Here is a 27,187-nt window from a genome sequence, read left to right on the forward strand (position 1 = left end):
GCCGACGCCACTTCCGCCCCGCCCGCCACGTCACCCGCCTGCCCGCCGGAACCGCGGGGGCGCTGCGGGAGCGCTACGGGAGCCCCGCGGGGCGGGCGGCACCAAGCCGCGGGCACGGAGCGCGGGCGGGCGGGACTCGGCCTGCCGCCACCCCGCGGGTCTGGAAGGCACCACGGACTCCTGCAGGAGCGCAGGAAGCTCCGTTCTTCCGTGATGGAATTGTCATTGATATTGCATTTTGATCGATGACACTCGGGAAGGACGCGATGCAGGGCGGTGTGGAAACACCCCCAGGAACACAAGGCCTGGGGGGACCAGCTTAGGACGCTGCGGTTGTGGAGCCTGGAGAGAARGCTCAGGGGAGACCTTATCACTCTCTACCGGGGCTTGAAAGGAGGCTGTAGCCAGGTACGGCTCAGTCTCTTCTCCCAGGCAACCAGTGACAGGACAACAAAACATCAAGCTCGGACACTAAGCGCAATTTCTTCACGGAATGGGTGWTTAAACACTGGAAGAAGCTGCCTACGGCGATGCAGTCACTGGCCTTGGAGGTGTTTAAGGCAAGATTGGATATAGCGCTTGGTACCACGGTCCAGCTGAYAMRGTGGTGTTCAGTCATAGGTTGGACTCGACAGTCTCAGCTGTCTTTTGTAAGTTCATCGATTCTGTGAAATGCACCGTCCCATTCTCTACACCCCTCGCACAAGCTGCAGGAGCACAAGGAGCTGCAGGGGCCCAGGGCAGGCGCTGAGGCAGCACAGCCGCACCCGGGCCTTGCCCAGGGGTAAGGATGTCAGTGCTGGCTAACACAAAGCCCACAAACCTGCCTCCTAACTTGGAACTACCTTAAATTACAACACTAAAGGAAAAAAAATCCCAAACCAAACAAAATCCCCAATCCAAAAAGCTCATGGTATTGAACATTAGTTAAAAAGTTGTCTGATCAATCAAACAAATAGAGTAAAAAATTCCAAAGGCTATCACATATAGTCTTAAAAAAGGAGGGCTATATCATCTCAAATAAAGTGAGCCAACAAAGAAGCAAACAAAGACCAKGAGCAGAAGGCAGGAAGTCCATGCTGTTACATATCATCCATGTGTTGYAGGAACAATGCAGAAAATAAATTTCCCTGCTAACACCATACCTTTGCTAAAAGGTTTTCCCCTTGTGATTTTACACATTCAGTCTACCTTCCCTGAACATACTTCACAAAATACATTTACATGAAGCCTTTCCCAGAGAGTCAGGTGATGCTAAATGCACTATTTCAGTAGAAGCAAGGTCCCTATAGGGAGATACTTGCCAAAACCCACGTAAAAGCCAGGCTTATCTTACACATACAGACTGAAAAAAAGAAAACCTAGACAGCTTTGATAACACCATATGTTTCTTTCCAGTCATTGCATCTCAGTCCAAAATGGAGTAGCTTACCCTTGGGAGACAAACAGAGGRGACTTCAGTATCTTCAGTTTATTCAGTACTTAAGTCTCTCAGTCAGCAAGAGGGCCAGCCAGAGCCATCTGCTGCAGCAGGGTTTGCAAGGCATGCTGTACAAAGAACAAACACTTTTTGCAGGCCTGCCAGCTGCCACCTGCCACCMGAGTTTGGTGGATTGGTTGATGGCCCTACAATTGTCCAGGCACTTAAGTTTTTACCAGCAATTTTATTATCTGTTCAATCCGTGAACTCAAACATGCATCAGAAACACTCTTCATTCCCACCTCCCCTCCCAAGCACATTCTTGAGTAATTGGCAATCTGCTTGCACATGGTTTTCTTCTCTGGTCTCTTCTGAGTTTCAGTGCACTTCTCATCCTGGGTGGAAGCAACACACACCACATGCTCACCAGCACAAATGAMGTTTACAGATAACAGGAACTACACTCATTAAGAGGCTTAAAGCAACTAGATGAATCCAGTCTATGTGGAACATACTTTGGTGGCTAAGCAGGTGCATCTCTGTTGGCCTGCAAGAGACTTGGAAGTCATACCTGTGTCCTAATTGTTTCTCTACATCTAACAGTAAAGCCATTTTAGTGCTGTTCCTTTTCTCCTCCACAGGGTGACAGTTTTGCAGATTGTTGGTCACTGAGATCCCTCAATAATGCAGMAGCAGTGAGACAGGAATGCCTGAGACTACAGCTGCATCTTCCATTTTGCTCCCTTGAACAGTGCAGAAAGATCTTGAACAGAATGCATTTATAGGATGTCTCAGCTCCCCTTGTCCCAGCTCCYCTCTTCTCCAAACCAGAGCCCCACCGGCATTTGGCTTCATATGACAGGTTAGGTCAAAGTAAGAAGTGTCTAAGCTTCAAATGGGAGAGGGACTGAAAGGCTACTGATGAGCTACTTTTCAGCAATTCAGGTATTACCATCTCTCCACAGCASAAGCAGGAACAATGTAGTACACAGCTAGGATGTTAGGAATGTGCAAAGGCAAATGCTCAGGTAAATCCCTCCTGCAAAGGACATTTGGCCATAACATGAGGGGAGACAGAATTAAAAATTAGCTTGGAAAGATGGATCCCTGGGCTGCTTCAGTCCAACAGCATTGAAAGGGAATCTGCWTGATACACTTCTATATTGTGCTCTTCCTTTCCTGYCTTATTACAGTTYTACTCATATCCTCCAATTCTACTTYATGTTGTACCTGGCAGATGTAGAAGCAGGTAAATTCCTCTTACCACATCACAGCTTCAAGCTCTGGGGCACAGCTGCAGTCAGCACCAAGAAGATGGGGAATTTTTGAGCAAAASCAGGGATCTATATGCAAACCAAATCACATGTGACAGCTGAAAACAATCAAGCAGCTGAGTTTCTTTTTGGCTTATTTCATTTATCCCTAATTTCTTCACTTATCCTTGCTACTATTTTCCTCACTTCAGCACCAGAAACTCCTTCCCTCCTGCCAATTTGAGCTAATAGTGCTGGAAACCTTGTTTTATTCCAAGAAGAGCACAGGAAGGCAGCTCTCACCATTCCCCTGACTACTGTGAACAAAAGCAAACTCATTGAGAGTCCATAGTGCCAGAGTTACTGGAGACAGCATTGAACTTTCCTTTAAAAACCGAAAAAAGCAAAACAGAAAGGATACTTTCTATAGATCTGCAGCRCCAACACCTGCATCCCTCTATCATCAAAAGGAGAGGGTGTATGAAGTGTATTTGGAGTCACACCCTATTAGTTTAAYGCATAGATGATATTTAGCATGTTTATATCCCTGAAAGCAGCAGGGGCTTCTCCATCTTCACATGGTGCTGGTCAAATCACAGTTGCTGTCACTCCTCCAGCATCACATCTTGGGCTTGCCACCCTGCAAGAGAAAGGAACTGCAACTCTGTCTGTCACCTGCTCTGCTACAGATGGAGGGGAGCTGACATGAYTGGACAGGGAAGCTCTACATGTCCTACCTGTATCTGAGGGATCACCTAATACAAATGTATCTATGTCTTTTTCAAGCCATTCCCCCTCTTCGAGCCCTGAAAATCAAATAGGTAATGATGCTTAAGTCTCTATCCTGAATGTTATCTTGCAGAATTCCCATCTGTGTCACTCATGGACAACCAGAGCCTTAAACTTGTCCCCCARGGGTCAGGATTTGCACAGAAGATTTCAAGGTCTGGAAGGGAGCCAAACCAGGAAGCCTCCCTAAGTGTGTAAGCCCTCGGGCAGAAAAAAAGGCTGGACATAGCTGTTGCAGATCCACATTGGTAGAAAGGAACATTAGAGCAAGCACTGCCCAGCCCCCCAGGTTGTCTGCTTCCACTGCAGCCAGCTAAAACATAGCTGGTATTTGTGAGGTGTGTGCACYGATAATTGGAGACTCACTGTACTGTCCCAGAGTATGAAGTGAAACACCTCCATATTGCTGCTATAATGACCACATGTAAGTGATACAAAACAYGGCACTGCCACCAATTCCTTCTCCAACTTGAGAGCTCAGTCACGTGATTTGGTAGCACCATACCCACACCCTCCCTGAAAAAGGTTTTAAGTACACTTGGTTTGTGATACAGAAGGTCCCTTACCAGCTGCCTTGGGAATTTTCATGGTACATACAGCACACTCARTACCTTGTCTGTGCTCTTCAGGGAGGGAACAGGAAAAGGAAAGGCATTTTCAAGGCTGTATGCAAAATACATTCTTGAAGACAGACAATTTCTCATCCCCCCATGATTTCATGATTGCTAGAGAGGTATGCCACACCTTCTAAAAGGTCAGTATAACTGTATCCAAAATGTTATGCCAAGTAGTAGTACATTCACCTCCAGCTATAATGAGCATTCTTTAAACAACTTGTTTGTTTTACTTTTTCAAGCATATTTTTCCAGTCAAGCCCTGGTAGACTGTACTGAAGTTTGGTAACAATTCTTATCAGGATTTAGTTCCTAAAAGGACATGTGTGCTTTCTTGATCAAAAGGCAACTTCATGTTGGTGCAGGGCTCCCGAGACACACACCAGTGTTCTTCCCAATGATGACCTTTTCTAGAAGCCCCAAAACAYCAAAATTCTTCCAACTAAAACGAAGTTATAGAATGCCAAGAAGTACCAGTGAAAATCATGGGAAAAGTCACCAGAACTTCAGGGAGGATAAAGGGGATTAAAATATTTGGGTCCCACTTACAAATAATTTAAGACAGCCCAAAAATATCTGTACAAACACATATATAGACAGAAAAAAAATTCATATTCCACAGATGTTGAGACGTTCAGCGACCTCTTGGGGGCACAGGTGGAGGATAAAAGCCTTCACAGCTAACGGGCCTATAAAATAGAATAAAAATGCATGTAAAAGTAACAGAAAGTAGAGTTCTGGAACAACACATTGCATGCAATAACATCGTGTGTAAGAATACTGTAAAAGCAATAGTCATACAAGAAAAACAGGCTGTAAGATTCASCAACAGAGCAGATGCCAAGCTGCCAGAGAACTGTTCCTGTCCAAGCTATTTCTTCTGCTCTTCAGCTGCACTAATTCTACTAGCACTGGAAAGAGATGCTGTAATTAGTTGGCTGGAGTAAAACTTCGATAGTATGGTAGCTTTCTCTTGAAATGAAGATGCAATAGGAAGAGATCAAAAGATTCAAAACCWTTCTTCAAACTAACTGGAGATAAATTCCAGCAATATCCTTGCCAAAGGCAAGCCAACAATACAGAACTTGCTGCACCCACACGGTGCCAATTACTTCTTTTAACAGTTGGAGAATTTTATTAGTATCTGTACTGAGAGAACTATTTGGGGAATAGACTTCATAGATTTGCACAGTTGGACTAAAGAATGTTTACAAGTTATTTAAGTTGTAAATGTGATCAAATAAAGGAAAAACTCCTCAACACCTTTTATAAAAGCAGTGCAGTTCTTTCTTTGAGACCAATAACACGTACGCTTTGGAGAGATCTGAACTTTGTAAAAAGGAAAAATTCCAAGAGAATGCCAGAAGGAACTTCCCTCTGTGCTACACTTTCTATGTTCCAAGAGGATATTCTCAGGAGGGTCAGGTACTAAATCTCCGCCAAGGGCAGGATGCGACTCCACCCGGGTCAGTCGCACTATGGCCAGCAATGTGTGCTTCACTAGTGCTGCCCCCTTGCTGTGCATGAACCACAGGGAAAGCACAACAGCCTTGTTACCAACTAGGAAACATTCCTRCACATATTACAGATGAGAAACAAAGACCTTAAAATTCCTAACAATGTGTGTTGACAGATATCACTCTGGTAGACTTTGTTCAAAGACACATTCACTTTCTGCCTTGCTAACTGCCTTGCTCTCTGTCCAAGGTTTCCACATGGATGTACTGAAAGCACACATTTGAGTTGCATTTTAGCTTTACCTGCTTGCACCTCGAGGAGGCACTCTGGGAGGCCTTTCGGGGAAAGGAAGCCTCTCTACTTGGTGAAGAACTGGGCTGCGGCTCCTTATTGTTTCTGGGACTTCATTGTCCTACAAAATGAAGAGAAGTTTTACAGAACAGAARAATTTGGTTCTTGGTAGCCTCACAAAAGAAGTGGCTACACTGTGGCCATTTCTGCAAATGCAGTGCCAGCTCTGAGCTTCTATTTTTTTTGCGTGAAACAAAGCCATGTCCTTAAGGACAGCAGAGCAGTACATAGCACAGGTGAGAGCTTACCTCGCTGTCCCCTTCCATCCCACTGCTGACACTCAGTATGCTCCGAGTGCTGGAGCGGTTACTTGCACTACCTGGAGTTGAGTAAGCAAGAGAAAAACAGATTATTAAACCCTGGTGATTTAACTGCAAATCCCTAACTTGGGGCTCTTTCTAACCTCATGCTGAGCTCTTGCATACATAATTTAATGCTTCTTTAGATTCCTTTTCACTGTTTTTTTTTAATATGTTCAGGATCCAAACAATGGCATTTCATACAACACCRACCATGGGACCAAACCATTCAATTATATGCTTTCTTTCTATAAGACTTYTGCCTTACCTTTATCCAGTCTTCTGGTTAAATACTCACAACCATAATCTACCTGCAAAGACCCAATGCCAGCATTACCTGGCAAGTCTGGCAAATATTTTCACGAGAGCTACACACTCAACAGTTATGTACATTTATCAGTCCCCATACCTTTAACAACTGCATGAAGGTAGATGGCTCTRAGTACTGTCACATACTCATTCCTGGAGTAAGTGACTGCTTAAGAAGCTATTGTTCCAAATAGCTGTTTACTATCTCCTCTTACAACAATCCTCCCTCATGACAGGAATGTTTCCCAGTCTATTTCCAAGCCAAAAACCAAGCTTGCTCAAACAACCTTCAGCACCCATCTATGCAAAYCCATTTAACTGTCATGGACTCAGAGAAGGGATTGTTTTTGCAATCAGTCATGCCATCTCCAAAAGTGACAGCAACTCACAAACATATCCTACACTGCTACAGCTGGTTTCAGTCATAAACAAATAACATTCTATAGGWCTTTGAAATACTGGGACACTAATATTCAGAAACTTCTACACTGAAAAGGTGGCTAGAATGGTTTTCTCCTAGGATGCTAGACCCTGCTAACTTTGGTAAGTCTCATCAGCTGGAACAAACAGCAGCACTTAAGAGTGCTAAATACTYTTGYAGGGTCCATTCTCACAATCATACAGTGAGAAAGAGCTCCAAGCTGCACAGTGAGCTCTGCAAACATGTTAACACTTCTCTCACATCTGCTTGTATGCAAGTTACTGGAACAGCCAGGTGCCTCTGGCACGTATCCTGGATGGATGCCAGCTGTATCTTGCCAAGAGTTACAGAGGTAGTAACCTGACAGGAACTCAGGCTTCCTTTCAAAAGAACCAAATTGATCCTAAATGATTTCTGCAAGTTTGTAATAAGAGAAAAAATGAAGTGATTTAATTTGCACAAATTAAACCTAATGAAAAGCAAAAATAATAAAAATGTGCAGACTGCCCAAGTCACAATAAGTCCCACAGATATCAACGAAAAATGCTGTCCTCTATGTACAATTGAAGAAACAACAATATAGAGACTGTTTTCCAGCCTGCAACATAACTGCCCTTGAGGCCAGAAGAGCACACAGTCTGCTGGCTGTCACAGCATGGGAGCATCCTTTCCAATAAGAGAGCAGCTGCCATCTACTTTTAAGAGCTGAAGACAGGTGGTATGCCTTCCCTGAGAAGGCTCAAGGGAATGTTTTGCTCAGCTTTCAGGTTCTCCTCCTGCAGAGAAGCAGACAAAATATGCCCAAGCCACTTGATGCACACCTGGACTTGCTTTCACAGTTTTGAGAACAGCTGGCCTGAGGCATGCAAGGTTTGGGGTGGCACTGTCAGTGCTGGGATTCAGGAACAGAAATCCTGTCCCCTGGGTTGACTCCACAGTCAGGCTGGGAAGTGTTTTCCATCCAGCTTCCCTGCAGGGACAATGACACTCAGAGATTGCTTACTTGTTGTGCTGGATGTGCTTTCTGTTTTCCAGTCTCCTCGCTTTAACTCTTTCTTTGGTGGAAAAACGTTTTTCCTGGGGGTGTATTCATATATTCCACATTCTGGTTTCCCCAAAGTATTATGAGAATGTCGAAGGGGTACTGTAATTTCCAAATCTGGAAGGGAAAATAAACAGCTCAGAAAGGTCTATGTTATTATAGCCTCCAAGAGTTTTGTACTTAAGAACAAGGTTAAACACAATTGCATAAAGACAATCATGTACATGAATGAATCAAGATGTACTCTACAGATGTGAGCATCCTTTTCTTGGCTGGGGAAGTGACAAGCAAACAACTTCCCCAAGTTTTTGCTTCAACTTCCCCRTGAACTGGTACATGTATGTGCGTATTAAAATATCATAGAACCACAATACACAGAGACACATTACTGCTGGAAGAGCTTATTAATATGGTTATCTGCTTCATTACTACAGAATATCAAAATCAAAGACTGTTACCTGCACTTTTGTCTATTTTTTGCTTCTCCATTTGCCTCCTGGTTATGCTGTCTCGAAGACGTTTCAGATTTTCCTAAAAACATCAYAAGATACTCTTTTCAGGGCTTTGGATAAAGGAACATGAGCAGCTTTCTGACAAAACCAGTATTATATTTTACCTAACTTTGAAGTCAAGCTGTAACAAAGCTTGCTAGACCTGGCTGAAGTCCAGACCATGTGAACAGGTTTTAATCTATTCCTTTCAGAAAGCCAAGTTTTTTCTGATGTTCATTATGTATGTTAAGGTCAAGCTCACACATTCACTGGCAACTGTAGATAAGCAGCGGATTGGGTTTAGAACTCCCTCTATTTTCTGTTTGCACTGTGACACTGGCACAGAAACAAGACCCACRATCAACTGCACAGTCCTTTTTGTACTAACAAACAGTTAATTTTGACTGCAGGGGCAGAAACAGTTCCCAGAGTGTGAGTGTCAATTCAGAATTCAGGATATCCCCAATGAAGAAAGAGGGGACATACAGAAATGTAACTGGGAGCAAAGTCTCTTCACCATTGWGTGGCAGCATTATTACACCTTACAGTACAAAAGGGTAGGGAGAAAAAAGACAACTTTTTTCAGCAGGGAAATATGTACAGATCTGACAGAAGAAAGCCCCTGAATAGGTAGAAAAGCAGATGAAGCAATTGCTGTGCCATGAAGCAAAATTTGGAGCAGAGACTCTGAAAGCTGCTCATGGCAAGGGGCACTGAGCATGCCACTTCATCTCTTCTACATACATTTACTGAAGTAGCACAGTGTTCTTCACTGATAGAACAAGGGACTCCTCTGACTGTTTCTGGGTAGAGAGGACTTTTCCAAGTGAGAATCAGGAGAAATGCCTTGCCTCTGTTCTGACAGCTTCCAAAACAATGTCAGTCACTGGAGATCAGGGTGAGAGCAGACTGCCACAGCATGAACAAAAGGCTCCAAAAGAAGCTRGCAGTGGTTTTAAAGAGGGAGCCTCACTCTAACTTGAGAATTAAAATTTTAAACTATGACTGATAGTTCTACCAGTCATTATGTCACTGTTGCCAACAGAAGGACTCCCTCCTTTAGTAAAGCCACCCGAACACTCTGCTTTTACTATTGGTAGATCTTGCCCAGCTGCAAAGAACACTCCTGTAGCCATCAACAAACATTCAGGGAGAAATCACATCACCTACCAACTAGAACTTTATAGCCAATACATTATCTGGGACACGGAGTCTTCACTGATCCAAAATGGATGAAAACCGACAAGCTAAATGCTCATCACAGAAATCCCCTGCCAGCAGATACATGCTAGGTGACCTCTTCAAAGGTGATTTAACCAACTTGATTTAGCCAACTGGATTTTATCCAACCCTTCTACACAGATCTTCAAAAACTAACAAGACTACTGCAAGACAAACAGATTTGTAAAACTGCTACCTGCTTGCTGCTTACTGGAAACAGCACCCCACAGCAGGAGAGAACTCTGCTAGCTGGGGGACTATGTTAGTAGTCTTCCTGCTCCAACCAGGAAAGAAATGTATCCACACTGAGCAGCCTATGATATTATCTAGAGACAACTGTATTTCTTAAACAGTAGCATAAATCTGTACCTGCTGGAACCGGAATGATTCTGATCGCTTTTTCTGGTTCAGTTGCCACTCCTTAAAATGAAGTACAGCTTCATCCACAGTGAGGATACCCATTTTCACTTGCTCCTGTAATGTAATGAGCTGCCGCTGACCTGGGGTTTTCATTCCAGCAAACGGATCATATATGCTTGATTGAGACAAGTCCCTYACAGGCCTGACTATTGGCTCTGGAGAGAGAACACCAGAATAAACATTATTAAACTTGTGGCATCKGCCTTCCTCACTGAATACAGAGATCAAGCACCCCTGATACAGCAGACATTAAAAAAAAAAAAAAAAAGCTATTACAGACTGTTTCCTAAGAAGTGTTTTCTTTTCAAACCATCCTGCTATTTTTCAGGTCTAAAAACCCAGTGAGAGGTAGCCTTGTACACAAATATATCCCAGGGATAAGCTCTGCTCTTAACATAATTTATGTAAATAACACAAAACATATTCCTTAAGTGCCCTGCTTCCTCAGCAATTCACAGAACAGAGCTTTTACCATAGCTGTCCCAAAGCCAGACCCTTCCTAGGTAATCTGTGTAGTTTAAGTCCAGAAACTGGACTCATTCTAGTGATGCTGGATTTTCTAACTYATTTGTAACATAAAGAAGAGTTCCCAAAGCRTATGTGCTCCCCACACACTCAGCAYTCATAAAAGTTTCYACAAAGYGGAAGTGSCACAAAAGGTMAAAAAAACYGTGCCATTCATAGAGGACTATTATCCCTAGAACTTTTAAAACAGTCTATTCTGTCATATTTCACGCAAATGAAGCTAGCTCAGCAGATCTGCTTTTGGATTACTGAAAGGATTTTCAAGGTGAACTTCTGACTYACCTTTCTTAACCCTTCCTCTAGGGACATAAAGATTCTCAGGTCTTTGAGCCTTCTGTGCAAAAACTGCAAAAGAAACATTCTTTAGGTACAGAAATGCACCTCATGAAGACAGAAATAACAAGGATGAATATGGCAAGCATATATAATTCTGACTGCATTACAGCTTCTGTTACCCTTCCAAGTCMATTGACGAAAACAAAGATTTGTACAGAAGAATTCTCTGTTAACCTCAAAGAATTTAGCTCAGCCACCTCTAAGAGAAATCTGGACATGTTTTCCCCATAGCCCTGTCACAGGRGGAAGAAGAAGTCACTGAAATTACTCTCTCACATGTCACTGTGGTTCTTGTTAGAATATCTGTGATAAATGACCAAGATTTCCAAAACTGCCTATTAAACTAAGAGGAACATTCTTCTTCAATTTCAGTAAAACCCCACCTCAGAGGGAGTATTGAGGTATGTCCTATACAAATGTAGTTGAATCAATAATACCATTACAGATCAGCAATAATTTGTCAGCTTGATTTGTCTCAATTAGTCTCAATTTGTTAGCTTGATTCTCCTTACAATACCGGGATCTTTCCTATTTAGTTGGATTTGCTTATACCATTTGGGGGCAATCTGTCATCCTACTGCCTTCATGAAGAGCAAGTCTAGGCCAAGATCACACCCACACATTTTAAGAGCAGACAAAAGATGAAAAGCAGATATGGAATTAGATCCCAAAGGTAAATCTAACTCCAGAGTAAAAACATCCAGGATCCTGGCATTTATTGGGCAACTGGAGCCCATGTCAGTGCCATTCTACAGTTTACTGGTTTACATTTCCACTGGTAACCAACTCACTTTTGGAGATGTACAGCTCATTGTCTGGCTGTGGAGAGCTAGATTCTGGTCTTGGAACGGGAACTGGAGGTCTGTTAGCCATTTCCTGTGGAAAAGGGTCTTGTTCCACYGAGTAGTACACATCTTCCCCATACTGCTTGAGACCTCCTTCCTCGGAATCGGGCATATCCATGCTACCGCCTACAAAGGAGCAGAGTTTGTGAGAATAACCACCTGGCCATTTCACTGAACACTGGATCCCTCCAGATGCATTATGTACCACATTCTTACCAAGCTGGAATTTCACAGCCAAAACCATCCAGTTTTGCAGTAACTTAAATAGCCCAAAGACCTTCATGACAGGACTTGATAAGACCATTAATATCTAGTAGCTTGTAACTGTTTGCGACTATGCCTGACCSATCTCTTTTGGTGAAGAAATCTGAAAAATTTAATTCTTTTGAAGAACTTGAAGAATAGCTAATTAATTCCAATTAATTAACATACTTCAACGAGAACAAATAAAACAGACCACTGGTTTCCAAAAGATGTATGTGATGGTCTACAAAGTACTACAGAGAATTAGTCCTTAGTCTGCACTGTTTGCTTGTTTCAGACAATCTCCTATCCTTAAAAGTTCATGGAGGAATCTCAGGTTCTATTTAATTGCTTTTATTTTGCTACTGTCATCCTTCACTCAAAATAGGTCTCACCTTCTAAAAACTTGCGGAGCATTGAGTCTTTTGTAGTGAGAGAAACTTCATCTCCAGCAATTGGGGTGTCTGGTTTGGATTGAAGCATCTCAACATCTGGAAAAAAACCCAGAAAGATGAAYCTGTTAATTATCTCATTAAATTCATTAAACAATGTAATATAATATAATAAAGCAGTATGGTGTTCCTGACTGGACCTTTGGGTTTATGGTGACAATAAAAGAGGCTGCRCAACTGACAAGGCATTTTCCTCAGAAAAGGCTTCTAAGTTGCTATGTTCAGTCCACTCTGCACAAATCTTTTCCAGCTGCCTTATGCTTACACTTGAGAGTGACTAACACTGCTATTGAGAAGTTCTGACAAGGCTTCAGGCAGGCACTGAGTTTTATTACTGAGAGTGCTGTCCAGGTGAAAGTTTTGGCCTCTGTGCAATGCTCCTGAGAGGAAACTGTGTGACTTGGCAAAACAAGACATTAAAGGCAATTTTCCCATGACAYATAAGACAGTGTTTGTTTTATTTATAGGAATAAAGTCAAAACAATTGGCAATTGGCTAAGTTAATTGGATCTAGAAGGTGTTTAGAGGGTCAGATGATTACTCAGTATTGAGAAAGGACTGACAACAATAAGATACTTTGTTAATTCAGTGTTTTGACATGAAGACTTCTGATTTTAAACAAAAGGTCAAGCACATTGTAATGTTCAAACTAATCCTAAAACTAAAATAAATTGTTAGGTAACTATGTTCCTAATAATATTAAAAAGAAGAGTGATATAAATGGACTATTGAAGCTTATTGATGTAAGTGAATTGTTGTGGAATGTCTATTACTATATTATAGATATGCTACATAAATGAGATAGTTTGGATTACATTGTGAGAATATGAAATACTTTTAACTCATTACAATGGGTCCAGTCCTGTTCCCTTGCTCTCAAACCAGCTCCTGCCAGTCAAATTGACCCCGTGGTATCTAAACTTCCTTTGATCAGTCTCCGAAACACTGTGGTGGAAGCACACCTTGATCACAATAAATGTGCACACTGCCACGGTATGGCTCCACCTAAAATAGCCCCACTATCATCCTCTACACCACAGCAGTATCTACTCACATAAGGGTAATTCCTAGAAAAAGGATCTCAACAGAAGCTAAGTATTATTTCCTAGCGAGCCTATCCTCACAAACTTCTAAACCAGCCAGCACTCCCATTAATTTCAGTGGGKGTTTGCCTGTGTGCTGGTATTCTAAATGACATTGAAACACCTTGACTTTTGAGAGAACGAATCTTAAGTGCCAAGAACAGTGCCAATTTTAACTCATTTGTTACAATACAGGTAGATTTTAACCTCTGCTCAGACAAGCTGYTAATATTCTTCAGGCAAAGACTAACAGACCACATAAGGAAAACRGAGAATTTCAACAAAAGACTCCTAAATGAAAGGCAGCAGAGYTTTTTGTGCAGAGGCAACACACTAGAGCTCCAGATGAAGCAGGAAAGAGGCTTTTCAGAGTCCTTTCAAAAATGCTAAATTACAGGGAGCTCGATTTGAACACGTAAAAGCAAATTCCCTGCATAGTTTCTGGGAGACCTGGGCATCTGAGGCGTGGAAGATAAATTTGGCTTAGTAGTGTTGGGCTTGTTTTTCAGCCCTCCACAGGCTTAGTCAATCAACCCCATTCAGAGGTGCACTGATTACAGGCAGATCTTCCAAACATCTAGAAGCTCTCTCATTACTGCAAACAAGAACAGCATTGTTCCTTACAAGTCCAACCCGATTTACTACTTATCTCCACCTAAAGGCAGAATAATACTGGCTTTGGTAGCAAAACTATCCCTGCAGTGGCCAACAACACTTCACAGAAAAGAGTATGATTTCAAGCAAAGAACCAAGAGAGTCTTCTGGACTCCATAATCAACAAAATGTGATTTATAGTATTATTTAATCTAAAAATGCAGAAAAATGGCCCAGGACCAACACAGCCCATAAGCAAAAGTGTTTYAGAAAGGAAGCTTTTCCCCTGAGGCAGCACACTTAAAAAACTGAAGAAACACTAGAAGTCCTTAAGGGGGTACTTAAAATACAAAAAGCTAGATTCTCTGCTCATCATGGAAATCATAAAATGTATTAGTGGGATAAAGTCACACCAAATCGACCAGCACGTAACAATAGTAAATATACAAATACTTAACATAGGTACTTAATTTGGTGTTTTCTATAGRCCTCACTGAAGATTAATAGAAGCATGAAAGAGTTAAACATACACATATTTATCAGAATTAGCTYTTTATTTTTAGCAATAAACCAAACAGATTAATATTTTCTCAGTTATGATCTTTTCAGTACACATTTGTAGATGTTCACTTGGTTTTGCTCTCAAGCTGTTGAGCTAGAAACTCAGCTCTTGTTTTTCAGTTTCCCAGTTGTCAGTAAMATCACATCTTATACAGTGCTCTTTTCTGTCAGTGTCAGAATGTTCCTAGGTACCCGGTCCTCAGGAGGAAAGAGCAGGACATGGTAGAAAATTTATCTCATTTCTGTATGATAATTTATTTGCTCAGGGTTCAGGGAGTTCTTGAAACACTGAAGAAACAGCTCCTGATCTTGTACACTAGTAATTAAAAAGCAGTGTAGAGCAATTTTATCAGTCAGCCAATGTCACAACTGCAGCACAGCTTCCTTGAGGTGAGAGCAGAAAAGCTGTAACTGAGGCGCTACAGTGTKTAAGAGAGACAGGGGTCTGAGCAATCTGATCTGAAKATKTCTMWGCCCAYTGCASAGGGCTTGGACTAGGTRTGCTTTAGAGGTCTCCTYTAACCCAAACCATCCTATGATTCTGTAATTCCATCAATATACATACAAAGATCTTCTGGGGCACCCGGGACAAATCCAGCCATAGATTCATACAGCTCTTCGTCGGAGCCTGGATTCAAGGAACATTTCATTAACAGATCAGTAGACAGATGAGCCATGGACTCATAAACAGACTCATCCTCCTCGCCTTGCATCAGCTCTTCCTTAATGTGACTCTTYAGCATATCTGCAGTTTCCTGGAGAGGAAGGAGGACAAGAAAGAAAAAGTTCAAGTCTCATTTAAATAAAGAATCTGGAGAATAAAAGCAAGCAAAAGATATCTCACTTTTTCATCAATGATGGAAAAAAAATCTCTGCAGACAACACACCCCAAAAGATTAAGGCTTCTCAAATTACTTAAATCCRCACTACAGCTGCCTGGGACAAACTTTCTAGATTTATGTTGTAATAATAGATAACAAAGGTGAAGCAAGGAGTGTTGACACATTTTCAGTAGCCATTACAGCCTCTCACCCCATCACTTTCATGTCCTACACAATGTCTACAAACTCCCAGAACATAAGCACAGCTCATTCTAAAAATACAAATGCTTGTCAAAAGCTATTTTGGGGCAAGCATAGCTAACCAAAAGGGGGAAAACTTATCACATCCAGAGCACCTGCAAAATAGCAAAGTTTTAGCTTTGATGTAGATTTAGTTTCAGTTTCTTGGCATTAGCAGCAGCATCTAACACCCAGAGTRGGAGTACACAGACCCTTTTCTGTGATATTAACAGGAAACCTCACAGCAGGCAGCAGTTCATGTAATACAGGCAACTTCTCTTTCACAGGAGAGCAGAATCCTTTCTTATATATTTGCAATATAGAGTGGGGGGAAGGCAGGCCTTCACCAAATCACACACAAAGGAGCAAAACAGGAAACTTCATCCCATCCTTCTTCCCAGGTTCCAATTAGGTCACGAGCATAACAGCTGCAATACTACAAGATATTCTTCCATCCACAAATGCCAGCTCATGGGTCCTCAATCCACWGGGCATGTGTGTCAAAGCTGTCTACACATGCTTCTCTCCACAGCCAAAATGGGTCAGGCCAGCAGCTGACATAATGCTTTACAGAGGTGCAGAGCAACCTCTGACGGGGAGAAAATCAGGTAAGTAAAAGGGTTTACTGGGAGTTCCAGATATCCATGCTATTTGTGATACTCCTCACTACCTTGCAATGGTCAYACATGGTGCAGATGATTTGTGTGCTTTGTATTGTGCTGCACAGACAGCTTGACAGTCAGTAAAGCAGGACCTACTCTTAACACAGCTCTGTCACAGTGCCTGGAGTGCATATGAGAGGAGCACAGTACTGCAATGAGAGGTTGCACAACTYACTAACCCCAATGCAAAGACTATTAACACACAATTTACAGTTTCTGCAGCCCTCCTGATTTAATAGGAAATTACTTCTATTTAGCTCTACTGTATAATGTCCAAAAGCAAGGCTCAAGGCCAAGAATCACCCATGCCTCCTGAACAGGGCTTAAATACTACCGTAATTGGCTGGCAGAACCACGCTAAAGCTGGTAGATCTAACACCTTGCATTTAGACACTGTTAGAGAAAATTAAACACAACTTTTCAACCTAAAGTAAAAGCAAATAAAATTCATGTGAKCTGAGTCAAGGAGCTCCTTGTTATTTTGAAGTATACAGGCCAGGAACTGCTCAAATTGAAAAAAAAGGATAAACTCCATGCATACCCAAGTACAGAAACAATTGCTTGGTGCAGCTGGAATCAAGTCCATAATCTGGAAAAGCCAGAGTGCTGTTTTCTGAGGGTGGGGTTAGCTCAAAGAGAAATGAATTGTCAATTGGGGTCCCTGATAGAACAAATAGGGAAAACCTGACTGTACTATGRCTAATCAGAGAGCTCAGATTGTGACCTCAGATTGTATCCTCCCAAATATTCTGTTCCCATATTACTCCCTAAAGTAAGCTGGATGAAGGAGCTGTTTTCCCATGATCAGAATTTGAAGAGTACACCAGGCACAACCACCTCCTTGCAGATGGATGAATGGAAGCCAGAATGGCAAGGCAGTCTCTGCTTCCATCTTACTTGCTCTGTGCAAAAGCCCCAGAATTTCCCTGGCTCCAGAGATGCACTTAACCCTTCAGCCTGAAAGCTTTCAGTGTGGCTGGATGTGTGTTTTACACCCTATCACACAGCACACTGCACACTCGATCACCCCAKCACTCCTGCTGAAGTGACTCTAAATGCCAAGCTCAGTGCCAGAGCCGGCACCCAGTCTGGGACAAGGCAGAAAGGCTGCTCTGCTTCCTCTTACCACATATTCATCAATGAATTGGCGGAGRTCCTTAAAGCCATGCTTTTCTGCTATGGTGTTTGGATAGAGGCCATACTTGTTGGCTACACTGTAGGCCTGCAGCGCTCCAGGGCACGTAAGCAGCAAGGCAGTAAGGTTCTTCAGCCCGTATTTTGCAGAGAAGTGAAGCAGTGTTGGTAATTCCTCATCCCTCTGATCTGTGAGAACAGRAGTCCATAAGAAATTAAGTTTTTCTCTAGTAGCAACAGAGCCAGTAGGTGAGAAACAAAATTCCTAGCAAACACATGACCAAAGCAGTTGTGAAATTCCTGAAAAGTATGTAAGGTTTCAAAACGGAGCTAACTGCACAAATAATCTAGTGCATCTCCAGGTTTAAGTTCTATAACTTTTCGTGGGTAATATGGCACTGTAATACCTTAAATGCATGTAGGATCACAGGTTTGTAGGACTTCTTAGATCATCATTACAATAAGATTGCACCCAGTCTGGTGCAATCAAGTCAGTGCCCACTGTGCACCTTAGAGTTATGGGGATTGGAGAAAAGAACTGGGCTGTGGAGAAATGGCACATGGGACAGAAAATAACAAAGCAGAAAATCCGGAGACATTTGGGGATCATCATCTTTTCACTCTGGTTTGAAGCTGCCTACATAGCAACAKCTGCTGCAGTGCAGAGAAGTGAGAATGATGCACGTAATAAAAAAGGGGTCACCTGACTCAAATGGCAATTTCTACAGACATCACCAGAAATTTAGCTTTCCGACTGAGATCCAAGGTTTTTGAGGCAGCCTGTGCAGGTATCACACACTGGAGTCTTAAGGTGCTTCATGGGTAAAACTGATACTAATAAAATCTCAAAAAAAGCCAAAAATCTTGAAACTTACTTGCTGTCATATCTTCTTCTTCCAGCTGGTTGATTCCAAACAGGTGTAGACCACTGGCAGGAATATTCTTCTTGAGTGACTCAGTCAACAGTTTGTCCAGGGCCTCTATGCTGTATGGTACAATTTTAAAGGCCTACAGATAAATGGAAAATTATTTCATTTGGCAGAGCCTGGAGACCCAGTTAAGGTGAGATTTACATGTTTTATTATTTAACACAATCAGAAACCAGTAGGTATAAACAGGGAAGGTAGAAATGTTCAGGTCAAGCAAAGAACTTAAATAGCTTCTTGGTGCAGTATCATCAAGCTGAACAGATGAGAACTGTGCACTCCACAAGACARAGCACAATGAGAAAATTATTGATGCAACTGGAAGCACAGAAAACGTGTTTCCTACTTTATTGGCAGTCTTACTTCTGAAACTGTCCCAATGAAGTGTCACTCCTGCTTTAAGTATGCACTWGTCCATTTTGAATTGTTCTGGTAGACTCTGAGTTTGGTTTCTGAACTGATTCTTTGCCACTGGGAAGCATGCATATTCCTAAGCAGAGGCATCAACCAGTACCAACAGCTCCACAACTTGAACTAATAAGCAAAGGGAACACAGTCTCCCCTGCTCCAGGTATTTTGTTGACAAACAAGCCTACCCTGTAAGGCTTCTACCACCTGGCAGATCAGGGACATGCAAGAATGCATCAGGGAACATAGCAGACAACTTTCTTGTACAACATTTACCTCTCTAATAGGGTTCAGGTACCCCAACTGGGCAAAACAGAATATGAAAACTACTTTGCTTCTTTGAACAAGTCCTAAGAATCAATGACTCATTTGATGTTACTCTGCTTCCTCCAGCTAAAATGAAACTTAACAATGCCTAGGCACAAATTCTAAAACAATTTCTTTCTTTATGGTACTTTCTGTTGATATCAAGTTCTGTCATTCCAATCTTTTGAAGTCATCAAGATATGAGTGTTGACACACTGCATTTTTTTTCTTAGTTAGGTAACCTGACTCAGCCAGCTAGGTGCCCCAATGACAGAAAAAATATCCACGCTTTCAATAAAAAGGCATATTAGAAATATGTGAAAATCCCTAAATAACCTTGCATTTCTTCATTTCAGAAGAGCTACTTCATGGCAAGTACTTTTGCTCATGCCCACTTGTCTAGCCTCTGAAAGAGCTGGTTTCCAAAGAAGCTGTTTGCTAAAGTYCTCACCTGGCACATGAACTGTACGGGGTTGGCTGCATTAGCCAACAGATTGCTAATTTCCTCCATGTCAGTRTGGTAAGTGACACTTGTTTCTCCCACCATCAAGCCTCCTGAATAGATCTGCAGAGGCACTGTCCCAGAGGTTAAATCTTTGAAAAGAAAAAAACAGAAATCACCATTAGAACAAACAACAAGCATGAGTTTGCATGACATACTGTGAGGACAGGAGGGGTTTGGATATACTGCCAGATGGATACCAAACCAGTTTCTGCTATACTGAACTCATGAAGAGTCATGAAAAAGAGTCATGATCTTGGTCTGACCACCAGGTAGGAAAGTACTTTGCATCTGCCTTCTTTATAGCCATGTCAGGGCACACAAACTRCTAGATCTTCTGCTAACAGTAGACTGGACCACTAATATCAAAAGTACTCTCCCCCTGAATTAGAAAGTATCACATTACTCCACCTTGGCTTCTCTGGAGCTGTCTATAAAGCCACACCATAAATACAAGAGCTAGGGAAGAAAGGGAGAGAAATCAGAAAAGTCACTAGGGATTTTGCAACCTCTGTCAGCCTCACTAGTCTCTGAATAAAATCAATCAAAACAATTCTAGGTTTGCAGCTTTATGCACAGGATTATCTTCTACCTGCACATTGGACCTTTTGATGTTTTGTGTAGTGTGAATTTATAAATCTGAACTTTCTCTTTGAAATACAGATATTTTGAATCCCACTGAAATTAGTCTTTCCCTGCTAACAACTCAGGAAATGATGAAACAGTAACACAAAGGAATTAAATATTATTTCTCTTACAGTTAGAAACTGCAGAGCTTACATTGTACAGTCAATCAACGTGAAGGTCATGTTTATAATTCAAAGTACAAGTTAGTTTCCAGGGCAGTGTTTATATTGTAAGTCTTGACTTAAAACAGATTAAATTAATCCTTTATATGTTCTTTAAATCAACCCACTTCACTGACTTTATTGGAGTTGCTATGACTATTAATTTCTATTCTCAGAGAGAATGGCACAATCACTCTTCAAGAGGACAGACCAAAGTAGATTAAATAAAATAATGCTGGYGAAATAATATCCATCTTTAAGGCTGTGAAATCGTGCCTCTGAAGTTTAGTGAACCTAAAGTTTAGACAACCTTCAGTTTTGTAAATGTAAATATTTATGGTGACAGAACATATCTAAATTAAAAAACAAGCCAGAATAAATAGCTTCAGCTCTGATCACAGAGATYATTACACATTAAGCACATGCCGTTATAGTCATGCAATTATTTACTGGCACTTACCTTCTCTCTTGGAGCCCTGCCAATGCTAATGTGGTGGTGGTCACAACACACAGTTAAGTTCAAAGTGCTCTACAAGCTGCAATCTGCTCTCAGAACTCCCAGCAATGTATTTCCACCCTCCAACCCTACTGTGGCGGAGGGGAAAACAGAGCCCACAAGCAGCAGTCTCTCTCAGCTCCTCATCACAAAACTGTGCGAGAATGCAAGTTCAAGATTTTCCAGCCTCAAATCTTTCTGCATTGCAACATTCACCCTTATCCCTTTGGCACTTCTCAGGACATGCAGGTTGATACAGAAAGGAAGCAATGGGGAAGGAAAGGTGGGGGGAATARGGGTCAATTCAGCTTACTTGGAGCCTTCACACAGATTGTGTACTCATTCTCCATCTCAGCCAGCACACGCACAGAGGATGCATTCTCTGGAGAAAATTCAACTTCAGTTTTCATTTCACTGTCGAGTTTACATTTCAGGATAATATAAACTGTTGTCTGCACCTAAGACAAAAGGCATTATAACACACAGGTTCAGAACATAAAAACACTTAGTTATGTCCATCTTCTAGGACTTTGTTCTCATTGCAACTAACACATGAATTACCATCTATCACTTTCAGTTTTGAATCATTTTCAGGAGCATCTTCCAGTCACACAGTAACTTGGGTAGGTGGCTTCTGTTACAGCTTCCACCAGCATAGATACAGGCATTAAACTGATAAAACTCCAGATTTATTAGATTCACAAATGGATTAAGGCTAGATTTTATGAAAGGATTTCATTTCAACTATATGCATCTTGTTCCTTAAGCAGCACAGCCACATTTTAAACAGAAATAAAAGGAAGAAACTTAGACCCTTTCCACCTGAGGAAATGCTATACTAAAAAGTGCTGGTTTTCAGTAAGAAGCCATGATCCAAGCTCTTCAGAGTCATTTGCAAGGCATGCACCAGAATTGCCATATTAGACTAGATCCTGACTGTGGAGGTAATTGGTTCATTACAGTCACTTTAATGCACTTGCCACCAGAACGGAGGAAGGAAAGAGGGTTTCACTAACATAGCTGCTTTGGCTTAGGTGCTGTGAGACAGGTTCACAGTCAGTAAGTGACACCACAGCCGAGACAGCACTAAGCACTGCATGTTACCAAGCTACTCCTGGGCCWAGGGAACCAAGCCCATGAAACAGAGATACTGAGGACAAGGGGCTGAGAAGGAAGGTGACAGAAAAGGAACTCAGGACTAATTCCCAGGCCTGTAAAGCTGACCATTACAGAGCAGCATAATGAGTTGCACCAGCGCACAGTAAGAACATAGCCCAAGGAGTAGACATACAGTACCCCACATTGTATGCGGTTGGGCTGCACCACTGGATGGTCCCCAATRCTCTGGGATGATCCACGTTCTTCACTCATGGCACCTCTGCAGGAGTCAGCTGGATTCTTCTCGTCTTCTGTTTCTGTATCAGTCACAGAGTCACAGCCCGAGTCTAAAATAAAGTATATACATCACTCCCCTTTGCTGAAAATGCCTATCACACACATCCATCCTGAAAAACAACCAGGAAGGYGGTGGGGTGGAACTTGTTATTCCTCTCAAAGTAATGGTCAGAAAAGGGGATCTAGTTGAAGAAARGGAAACTACAGAGCTTCCTCTTTTTTTCCCTTAAGAGGATTTTAGGGGAAAATTCACAGACATAAAAGCAGTAAAGCAGTACTGCATATGCTTATGGTACAAACAACAATGCCACTCTTTGCTGAGCTGGAGAGTCCCCTCTCGTGTTAGACAGGAAAATTAGCATGTGAATGTCTAGCATAAAAATGAAAGGYATATGAACTCATCTGACTCAAGCAGCACTTGGATACACTTTAAGATGGGCAGCAGCCTTTAGTCTTACTTTTGTAAAATAAATGACAACTTTTCTGTCATTTCAGAATCATCTTTCATTCACTCAATCCTGCTTACCCCTACTCCCAAGATCATTATTGCACCAAAACAATAAAACATGAAGCAGTAGTCTGAAAGGGTCCTATTCCCTGAGCAAGAACTGTCAACTCCAGTATCTACACAAGAGTGAAATTAAAAAGTACTAGAATTTTTGCATTGAAAAGAAACAGCACTTTACCTAAACAGAATCAAGAGTAGAATAAACAGATGTAAGCCTACAACATGTGTGTACAAAACAATTTTCTCAMCCCCAAAACCAGCATGGATATTGATGGAAGTGCAAACAAACTGAATTGATACCACTGGCTGAAAAAAACCCTAGCCAGAATGAAAACAGATTATCTATCCCTGCCAGGAAACAGTTTTCTCAACAAGAGAAAGGCAAAAAGACAGTTTTGTACCTACTTAGTATGGGACACTTTTTTGGCTAGCTTCTGCTTCTTCTGCTTCTTGATTCACACAGTTCACACCATCTCCCCCCAGAGCATAAATTATTTACTAAGATTTTATCTAATGGACTGTCAGAGTTTTTATATTAGTAAGAAATATTATATTCTTCTAATTTTATTAAATTAACAATTAAATTTAATTTAATAATTAAGTTTCAATATTATTTTATATTAGTAAGAAATATTCTATTAAAATGCTCAGTCCTGATTGAGAGAGACCTAAGTGACCAACTGTGCTGTCTAACCTGTGGCATCTAGACAGTGAAGCTGCCAAGAATTCAGATTTTATTCAGAATCCCCCAAACTCTGAGTACATTAATTTTCCAGAAATCAAGAGAGCCAAAGTTACTGTAAGCGGGCCACCATTAGGTGTCCATGTCCTCCCAGTTTCAAACTGAAGCTTGAAGTCAGTCAGGAATTTAAATACAGATATTATTATTATTATTATCATCATCATCATTATCATCATCATTATTATCATTATTATTACCACCAAAAACTTCAACTTAGGATAGTTGAAATGTCACACACTATTTTTTAACATTTCCTATACATTTAAATGGGATTTTTGGAATTACATGAAATCAACTTTGCTTTCAGGTGACAACCTTCAAGCCACAGAACTTTAACAAATCATTTGGCTGATTTTTTTTCACAAATAGTACGTGAATCTCTCCACATGGCAAATAAGCCTACTCACATGAGTACAAGTAGACTGCTGCTTTAATGTTTGCTGTAGAAAGAATAGAACCAAACATGTGCAGCTCTAAAGTTCAAGTAAGACATTAACATCAACATTTCTTAAACCAACCTAGAATACATATAATTTAGCAAACAGATTCTAATACTGCACCAAATCTGAAGATTTGACTAAGCAACTGCTTTAACACAAGGCTGAAGGCTGTACTGAAGGTGGCCTTTTGGATTTTCAAACAGTGRTACTAAGTATAAGAGAAAATTAACTGAGGCATTATATTCCTAACTCATTATTTCAACCAATACTGTTTAAAGTCATTAGCTGCAAGAACCAGACCCATTTTGTGAACCCTTCTCTTAGAGAAACATGGACTACTCCCACATGGAAGTGCCAGGCTGCCCTCTGCATACAGGAGAAAATAAAGCACTAGTCCCATATCCTTCCCTTATATGATARCTATCACATCAGGTGTTCAGCGCATGCAGAGAAAGATGCCATGTCTTTCGGAGGGAAGAGGCAGCTGTTACTAGACTAGCATTCTGTCTGTTGGTTATTTCCAATATGACTAAATCAGAAAGACAAAGCTTACAGCAGATGAGAGAGCCAATGATGACCAAAACACTGCACCACATTTATGTTTCTGCAACATACGCACAAATGGGCACTTGCCAGCATCCTCAAGGCATCATCCCCAACACAATTTGGAACCATTAGTGCAGTAATTTTTACCTCACCTGGCCAATATGCGGTCCTTGTCACAGAAAAATCAAAGAAAAACCGTGTATCTCAGCTGCAACATTCACAGTAAGCAAGGGTAAGGGGGAGCAAGGAAAGAACAAGGCCCCCAGTCTGCTTTAACAGTGTTATTTGATACTAGAAACAATTTAGCAAATAAAGAAYAAYTAGTGCTTTTAAGAAGGTCTGGCAYTGCACTTCTGCATTCTTGTAAYAGAGTTGATTGCCCGAAGGTCATGTGAACACAGAGCTGTTAGCTAATACAGGAAGAAGCGAGCAATGTTAATCAGTAATTGGATTAACAGCTGATGGAAYAGGCACTCAGAGTTTCGGGCATGAATTATTCATCTGTTTTTTCATTCAGAAAATACTGAAATTGCAAAGCACCAAATTCCCACACAAGCAGTGATGTGATGCTATGAATCATCTTACAAGTTCCAATCATGTGGTAGTGACAGGCTCATGAACATGCAAGCATTGGAAAAGGAAACCATTCCATTACATTTGATAACATCAATGCTCTAAAGAATTTTTAGATCAGGCTTCCCACTCACTCAGATACCTGCGTAATGACAACCCATTTGCATATATGGATTCAGCAGTTATAACACTACAGTGATACCCAGGCTAGAGGAGATCAACAGACTCATTAAAATTATGTGAATATCTGAATTAAGTTTCTCCATGAGCAGGTGCTGCAGGTCAACAGCTCATGGTTATAAACAGCTCTCCCCTTCTGTTCCCCCTTAAACWGAGGCTACCTTAGGCCTCACTTGACAGTCTGTGAAATACTTGTGAAAATAGCAGCAAGGGGAGGAGATGCGGTCCAAGAAACGCAACCACATTTCCCCTTGAAGAACATGCCCCCCTCTGGGACGCATYGGTGGTTGGGTTGCAGAGAGCAGCCGACACCCTTCTTGCCTGCTCTGCTGGGTTCCCTGCACAGCTGCCCTGCAGAAACTCACCCAGGGAAATGCCCAGAGAAAATACAGGCACAGACAGGTGCTTCAAGAGSCCTTTAGCAGCTTTAAGAAATTCCTGTGAAGCAACCAGTTATTTTGACCTGCTGCCGTAGAGCACACACAGCTCGCCCTGTCATCCATTTCCTCCTGGCAAAGCTGGCAGGCTATCGGCATGGAGCCGACAGCTGTGGTTTCTCACAAGTCAGCCCTCACACCACAGCACATGTGAATGCTTGGAAGAAGTCAGCAGTCTGTCCAGAGCCCTCTGCCACCCAGACATTAATGCAAACGGCACAACTGGCAACAGCTTGTCTCTAGAGGTTCTGTATGTGCAGACCAGCCCCTCACTGGCATCTGTAAACACCCCCATTCTGTCCATCAACCAGTTCAGACAATTAGCTTTCATGAGACCTCAGACTTYCACCTCACCGTGCCCAGAGCAAGAGGGAAGACCCTCAAAGAGAGCTCCTGCTTTTAKGTGACTGATCRGGATCCTTTCCCAAATGCTARCATGGACATTAAGCCTCCCAGAGCAACTCCCAACTATATTTGTAAGAAGCAGACAAAGTACTGACATGCAGTCAGGGGAAGTTATCTTCCATCATGCTAACATCAGAACCCCTGCTTTACCAATGAGATAAACACTCATCAGAGAAACATCTTGTGATAAGCCCTCAGAATTGTGTTATACTGAAGCAGCATTTCCCCTTTCAACTGAGTGGAGAGAAGCACGCAGAAAARCAGAAAGTGAGAAGAAAAAACACAGGAAAATGTAAGACTTTGTAAAGTTGTCCATACAGAACAAAAAGTATGGGACATCTCTCCAAACTCACCCCAAGCAGCTCATCTAAAAGTAGAGATGAGAGTATAGCTGCAGATTTTCAATTCTAAAATGAACACAGTCATATCTGCAATAAACTATTCCTCATCCTCCAACAAGGAAATAAGGTGTATTTTACTAGGTCAAGTTTCGCTGAGGGTCTTGCAGGCCTGGTGGACAATTTGTGACTGGATCAAGTGTGTAAACCGAAAGACCTCACTGGGTGCACATAAACAGGATAGAGACAGGAAAAACTGAGGAAGAAGCAGCATTCTGGCCACCCAGACAACAAACAATGTGTACGTGACCAAAATCTCAAGCAAGAGAGGCTGGAATAGTTCACTTCCACTACTTCTGTCAGAAAGAAATAACACATACTGACTGACAAGGCATATACATGCCTTATGACTTTCAAAAGTGCCAAGAACTGTATTATATTCATCACTGATTCAAGTCTTCCTGAGAAGCCACAGGTACAAAACATGAACATTCACCTTGCTGATTCATTAKCTCCTCTTGCAGTACCTCCTTACTCCAATTTAAGCACAAGTGTAACCTTCGCATGACAGAAGACAGGCTCCATAAAAGCCTGCAAAGCTGGAACTCCATTTC

At 41.8% G+C, this 27,187-nt stretch overlaps 1 protein-coding gene across 1 annotated transcript in view; it reads right to left on the reverse strand.

Moving 5' to 3' along the window:
* Positions 1 to 4,667: 4,667 nt before the first annotated feature.
* Positions 4,668 to 27,187, reverse strand: part of PIK3AP1 (phosphoinositide-3-kinase adaptor protein 1) — a 34,560-nt gene continuing 12,040 nt past the window's right edge. The window contains 15 exon segments of the mRNA XM_057375130.1: positions 4,668 to 4,765; positions 5,837 to 5,946; positions 6,134 to 6,204; positions 7,918 to 8,073; positions 8,415 to 8,487; positions 10,038 to 10,243; positions 10,896 to 10,958; positions 11,741 to 11,920; positions 12,433 to 12,528; positions 15,292 to 15,481; positions 17,576 to 17,772; positions 18,459 to 18,591; positions 19,675 to 19,817; positions 21,323 to 21,467; positions 22,306 to 22,454. Of these exon segments, the coding sequence (XP_057231113.1) occupies positions 4,711 to 4,765; positions 5,837 to 5,946; positions 6,134 to 6,204; positions 7,918 to 8,073; positions 8,415 to 8,487; positions 10,038 to 10,243; positions 10,896 to 10,958; positions 11,741 to 11,920; positions 12,433 to 12,528; positions 15,292 to 15,481; positions 17,576 to 17,772; positions 18,459 to 18,591; positions 19,675 to 19,817; positions 21,323 to 21,467; positions 22,306 to 22,454 (1,967 nt within the window). The 3' untranslated portion in view covers positions 4,668 to 4,710.

The sequence above is a fragment of the Malurus melanocephalus genome, unplaced genomic scaffold, assembly GCF_030028575.1.
Source record: "Malurus melanocephalus ecotype Western Australia unplaced genomic scaffold, MMel_1.1 scaffold_240, whole genome shotgun sequence".
Lineage (NCBI taxonomy): Eukaryota > Metazoa > Chordata > Aves > Passeriformes > Maluridae > Malurus > Malurus melanocephalus.